This window comes from Tachyglossus aculeatus, chromosome 22 (assembly GCF_015852505.1).
Source record: "Tachyglossus aculeatus isolate mTacAcu1 chromosome 22, mTacAcu1.pri, whole genome shotgun sequence".
Lineage (NCBI taxonomy): Eukaryota > Metazoa > Chordata > Mammalia > Monotremata > Tachyglossidae > Tachyglossus > Tachyglossus aculeatus.
Genome location: NC_052087.1, coordinates 31,443,498 through 31,450,468, shown reverse-complemented (window position 1 = coordinate 31,450,468; position 6,971 = coordinate 31,443,498). Strand labels below are relative to the sequence as shown.

The 6,971-nt window shown below is 39.4% G+C and overlaps 1 protein-coding gene across 1 annotated transcript; it reads right to left on the bottom strand.

Moving 5' to 3' along the window:
• Positions 1 to 2,093: 2,093 nt before the first annotated feature.
• On the bottom strand, positions 2,094 to 3,032 carry LOC119944023 (olfactory receptor 10A7-like). Its single transcript, XM_038765251.1, has one exon. It carries the CDS (start codon positions 3,030 to 3,032, stop codon positions 2,094 to 2,096), a length of 939 nt encoding a protein of 312 aa, XP_038621179.1.
• Between the last annotated feature and the right edge of the window lie 3,939 nt (positions 3,033 to 6,971).

Genomic DNA, 6,971 nt, shown 5'->3' with positions numbered 1-6,971 from the left:
ATGTCAACATCAATCAGTTGTGTCAACCAAAATTGAACCAAATCAAACATGGATGGTGCTTCTCCCATAATACTTTCAGGTTTAATCAAAGAAGTGAAAAATAGTCTACTCTAGATTGAGTAGAGGCATAGGTAATTCAAAATAATTGATTATACAAAACAGAGGTTGTCACCCAGAAATAGAGAATGGGGAGTTACTGCTTCAGATTTGTGAGGTTGCAACATGGGGTTAAAGTTGAAGGGAATGTAGATGTCGCCGTTGATAATAATTTACAAATCTGTGACACCCAGTCCATCTTGAATAATTGGGCTTTCACTAGATACTGTGTCCTCTATTAGGATTATTGGGTTATGAAGTTACTTTCTGATTTTTTAATGGTACTTGTTAAGTAATTCCCATTTGCCAGGTACTGTACTAAATGATGGGGAAAAAAAGACAGTCAGTTTGAACAAAATCTAAGCTTGATGTCCAAGCAATGTCACTCATTTTCCAAATAATTACTTACCTGGTCACCAGGAAAGTCTGTTTTCAATCTCCAGAACAAGTAGCTTGTGGCTTCATTCTTAAAGTCATAATCTCTCTGAATCTTTAGTCTCCAGTCTCACTTTGGTGTCCTTCCCTTTAGGCCTACTTTTTAATATTTTGCTAACTGACCAATTGTCAGTGTTAGGTTCCATTATGCATAATTGCTTTTGGATGTTTCACTTTTTTAGCAATTAGTTGTAATTTGAGTGGATGGTAAAGATCAATTAAAATCTTTTCAGCCTGGATTAACAGGCTTCAAGGCTACCTCTTAACTTCTGGATTTTTTTAGTAAATCCTTAGTGACTTCACCTCTGAGAAGGCTCAAACCAGCACGATCACCTAATATCTCCCAGGACAGAGAACTGAACAGTGATGATGAGTTCTCTCCAATGAGAGGCCACAAACTGGTGCGGTCCATCAACCATCAGCCAACTAGATGAGACCAACTTGAGGATGCTGAAATCTTTCTAATGAGCAGCCACATTTCAATCTACTATTTGACAACCTCACCCAAAACATGATAGGCAAAAACAGGTTTAATAAGCTGATTTGAAAGCAAAGTGACCTAGTGGATAGCCCATGGGCTTGGGGTTCAGAAGGAACTGGGTTCTTAAACCAGTTCTGCAAATTTTCTGCAGTGTGGTCTTGGGCAAGTCACTTTCGCTTCTCTGTAACTCAGTTACCACATCTGTGAAATGGTGTTTAAGAGTGTTAGCCCCATGTGGAACATGGCCGGTGGCCAATTTGAATAACTGGCAGGTTTCTCAGTGCTTATTATGGTGCCAAGGTCAGAATAAATACTTAACCAATACCATTTCAAAATGGCCTGATAAAAGGAACTGAATAAACAGTTGATCACTAGGTGTTGTTATTCAAAGGGATTGATATTTTTTTCTTTTGGAATGAGACCAGTACTTCCTTTGAGCTTTGTTGAGTCCCGAAAATTATTAGATGTCACTTCACTTATGGTTTTGAGTCAAAAATTAGGCCCAGTAGTTGGATTTTAAGATATGTCATCATCTGTTTATGAGCAAACGAGGGAGTATTCTCAAAAAGAACAGTGTAAGTTGTCCCATTTGCCAGAGTGGATCAAGACCAGAGGAACTTGTCTGATAGATGAAAAATCAACCCAATCTTCAGCTTCCAGGAACAACTAAAGCATACTTTTATGATCCTTTCTCCATACTTTCAAATAAATCTATAGAACATTAAGACATATTAATTATTTAATGATACAAAACTTCAGCCTCATGTTCTGCACAACTTAAGCCCGTAGTAAATACCACTAATTGTTGGGGAAAATGTCCAATTTTATGGGTCTCCTGTTGTGAACATTTTATCTCTTGCTAGCCTTCTCTGTTCTGAGTTTGTACTGGTTTTGGGCATTTTAACTCTGAGAACAGATTTACTCTTCCATGGTCCTTTCAAGGAACCTAGAATATTCCCTGCACACATTGAGCCCTCAGTGAATAATAAAGATGGGAATATGCTAGGTAATAGTGGCTACATCTCTACAGTGGTGATACCTCTACAAAAAAAATCAACTTCAAAAATCAGAAACTCCCAGATCATGGCAAAATATCTTTTTTACCTAGAATTCTCTTCAGGGCACCTTTAACCTCTTGATTCCTCAGACTGTAGATCAGGGGATTTAGCATGGGAGTGAAGACAGTATAGGAGAGAGAAAGCAGCTTCTTGATCTCAGGAGAGTAGGAGGATTTGACTCGGAAATAGGTCAAACTCGCAGCCCCGAAGAACAGTGAGACCACAATAAGGTGGGACGAGCAGGTGGAGAAAGCTTTGTGCCGGCCCTCGGCAGAGGACATCTTCACAATGGTGACAAGAATTTGGACATAAGATACCATGATCATTCCAAAGGGGAACATCAGAAAAGTCACGGTCGCCGTGACACTATACACTTCAAATGCGAAGGTGTCTGTGCACACCAGCTCTAAGAGAGGAGGGACATCGCAGAAGAAATGGTTAATTACATTAGACCCGCAGAAGGGCAATGTAAACATTATTGTAGTCTCTACTGTTGCTATGGGAATCCCTGATAGCCAGGAAGCCAAGGCCAGCTGAAGACAGCGCCTCCAGTTCATAACGAGTGAATAGCGGAGCGGGTCACAGATGGCGACCTGTCTGTCATAAGCCATCGATGTCAGGATCCAGCACTCTGAGCCCCCGAGAAAGAAGGAGAAATACATCTGGGCTGCACACCCACCAAAGGAAATACTTTGATTCTTCGACAGGAAATTGGTGAGCATTTTGGGGATGATGACAGTGGTGTAGCCGATATCCATAAGGGACAGACTCCTGAGGAAAAAGTACATGGGGGTTTGAAGGGCAGGGTCCACTGAGGAGACCAACACTAAGAGGGCGTTTCCTATCAAGGCTTCTACATATATCACAAGGAAAATCACAAACAGGATAGTCTGAAATTCATGGATATTTGAGAACCCAGAAAGAATGAATTCAGTCACATGTGACCGGTTGACGTCCTTCATTAGCATTAGTTTACTATAGCAATGTAAGTACAGAAATTTCTGGACCTAAAATATGTCTTCTTTGTCAGGAAAAAGTCACGACGCTTTCAGAGTCCAGATCTTCCCTCCAAACGTTTGTCAGCATGAATCTGGGTAGCTTGTTAAGGATGAAGGAGGTGATCACAGTGTGAAATATGTGGTGTCTAGGTTTTCTATGGCAGAAGAAAGTTCAGGAAAATGGAGCAGTAGTGAAGTTAGCCAATAATACAAATTCTGCAAAGGAATGATTAGAAAGGGCTTCATTTTATCCTAGCTTGCTACTAGTGGTTATCATTTTTCCCACCACACTACATCCTGTCACAGGACTGGCCAAAGTCTGCAAGGGGGATTAAGTAATCACAGCTTGTCTGCAGGGAACAAAGCACCCCAATGCCTGAGTCATGCATAGCAATCTCATCAACTCCCCATCACACAACAGCACACTTATAAACTCACCTATACACAAACGCACTTACATGCAGGCAGGATGAGGGCTCATGCATCTAACAATGAAAGGGTGAAGGTTTTTCAGAAGAAACAAGGAAAACAAAACATGTGCTTCTTAGTAACATGGAAGATCTCCAAATTGGTTGCCTGTTTCCCTGACCCTCCTCTTTCCCCAGCCTTCTTGCGACCACATTGTTACAAATGCATCCCCTCTTCCTTATCACCTTTTCTCTTTCAAGTCCAATCCTTAGAGAAGAAGAGCTAAGATTTTAGCTGTGTGAAATGGGTTCCAAAAAGAAAACAAATATTGGTCTTCCCTTTCTCAACAACCTAGAATCCTTCCCTACTCTTCCTTTCTTCTTTTGGAAGTGACCAGAAGCACAGATGATACCAAGAGGATCACAGGGATAGGAGAAGAGGAATAGTCTGAGAACCAGAGAACCAAGGAAACTTTCTAAATTCCCTCGAGTTTTACTCTTTTCCTGACAAAGTTTTATTCTTCTCTGATGTTTTGTTTTGATTCTTAATGGAGGATTTTATTTTTGAATAGCTTTTGTAAAATGAAAGCGAAGAAAACCAAAGCCCAAATCTATCTCGAAATTCCACACCATGATAACTGTGTAGTGTGTGAGGACCAGTTCGGTTTTCTAGGAACAGTTGACCTGATTTTCTGTATTTGAAATACTAGAACAATTTGGACTAGTCAAATGTACAGTTGCACGTTAGTCTGCGTAAACTTAAAGACCTCAGAGGTTTTATCTGACCCCTCCTAAACTGGAAGAACTCCAAAAGTATTAGAATGTTCTCTGTTCACTGAGCACGAGGAGTAATTCATTATACTGCCCATAAAATAGATTTGGGAATAGCATTTCCACATATCTACCCCTTTCTCATCATTCCCTTGCCCCAGAAAGAACCCATTATTAGTCAGTAAATGGATCATTTTAACAACTTTATTCTTAGTTCCCTATTGTCCCTAGTCCAATGATACATTACACAGAACAGCAAAATACCTCTCTTCAACACATAGGATGTTGGCACTCCATTTCCTGGAAGTCTTCAGGGACACGTATTACCATTAGTACCAAATGAAGTCTTTTGAATGTAGACTTCACAGCTCTCTGCCAAGTGCCTTCCTTCTAAGTCATTGTCTCCACTCAACTCAAGGAAACCTTTTCACCATCTGAACGCTTTCCACTTTACTTGCCCAGGAGCAATTTGTTTTTTCCCCAAACCAGACTTCTGCCACTTCTTCCAGCCCTATAAATTCCAACTCCTTCATGATCTCTTCCCACAATACCCCTTCCTATGCTGTCCACTCAACTACATTCATATTTCGCTGTATTTTCTTGTGCAATTGTTAGTTGTAGATGTTATTTTTAACACCTGGCTCATTTATCTAGCACTATAAGATGGTCATGCTTTTGCACTGGACCTATCTTCCTAAATAGTTTGAAAGCCCAAAACTTAACAGTGTCTAGAACAGTGCATTGCGCAAAGATGCACAAACACTTCTCCTAATCAATCAATCCTATTGCACTAAGCACTTCATTCCTTCATTCATTCAATCGTATTTATTGAGTGCTAACTATGTGCAGAACACTGCACTAAGTGCTTGAGAGAGTACAGTACAACAGATTGTGTAGGCGTGTCACCTGCGCACAAAGTGCTTACAGTCTAGAGGAGCTTACTAGTATTGTCACATCCATCCTCCCAACATCGCTGTGAGATTCCAAAAAACTTAAGTAGAAGTATGTTCCTCTTTTAAATGGGAAAGAGGAAAAAGGGGAAATGAGAGATCTAGGATTAGAAGCCAAATCTGTCTTTTCCTAGATGGTTGTCCCTTCTACACTATGTACTGACACCTGGTGAATGCTTTATTGAGAAATTTACCTGCCTCTTCAAGGAGGATTGTTCTTCCCTGGTTGATTAGATAGGCTCATGTTCTGGATGATAAGGCCTCTATGAAGTATTGGCATGACCCCTGAGAGATGGTCCCCAAGCCATAGCTTACAACAAAGGAAGCAATGGTATAATATGGATAGCTCCTTTAGGAAAAGTCATGCCCATGAGCTGTTTGTATTTTTTTACACTTAAAAGCTATTGTGAAATCATTGAATTTTTAATTGTGCACATTGGGGATAAAGTGTAAACTGTGTTAGCCTGAACTTTTAGGCATTTTGATTTGTCAAAAGACTTGCCTCCAAAGTCTGCTTATCTAAAAGGAAAATTTCATCTAAATTTTTGCCTGAATTTAAGCCAGGTATATAACTGGTGGAATTCTCCAGTGCATTCACATTAGAAATACCATATAGATGATAAAGCTGAATCCTTGGTGGGATTTTTTTTAAATGTTACATTCATCTCTATCTTCAAATATTTGGTGACTGGTTGAAAAAAAACCTGCTGAGAATTTGTTTGGGATGGTAGAGGATTTATTTCTGATTATTATATTTAATATTAGCTGTTTATTCAATACTGAATTTTTCTTTAGTTGATTAAGGACAGACTGGCTTTCCTGTAGATTTTAAGATCCTTGTGGAAAGGGATCATGTCACCCAATTCTATGGAATTATACCTTCCCAAATGTTTAGTACAGTGCTCTGCACATAATACATGCTCAGCAAAAGCCACTGATTGTTTCTTAGTATTCAAATTTTTACAGGAAAAACATAGAAATCAAGAGTAATGCTCAGATTGCAATGTCTGCAGGAGTGAGCTCTGTAGCTAAACACTTATCTTCACAAAAATTTCAGTGTGCTTTCCTAATGGACAGTGCTGGTTAGCCAGGCATGAAAAATTATTCCTATCAAGAGACAAAAGTTAAACAATGCTCCACACTAGCCCTGAAATTAGTGGTTATTGTTCACCGGAAACAAAGAAAACTCTCCCCTCCAGGCCAGTGAAAGTAATTCCTAATTTATTCTGTTTTAGGGTCTCACAGATTCCTCCCATCAGATTGAATTCTGAGAGATGAAGATGTTAGTATATCTAAATACAGAATACTGTGATCATGATTACATTAGCTTGTTGTAATCCTTAATGCCAACATGAATTACTGGTGTCTACCAAAATTGAACAGACAAACAAGGATCGTGCTTCTCCCTTAATACTTTCAGACTTTATTAAAGAAGTAAACATTGGTTTACTTTAGATTGAGTAGTGGCACAAGTAGTACAAAATAACTGACAATATGAAAGTGAGGGGAGACAGCCTTGCAATGGAGAATGGGGAATTACTGCAACATGGGGTGGAAGTTGAAGGGAATGTACATTTTGCAGTTGATTTGAAAGCCTGGTACACCCAATCCACCTTGAATAATTGATCATTCACTAGATATTTGGTCCCCTATTAAAATTATTTGGTAATAGAGATATTTTCTGATTTTTTTCATTGTATCGGTTAAGCACTTCCTGTGTGCAAAGTACTGCACTAAGTGCTGGAGAAAATATAAGATAGGTTCAACACTGTCCA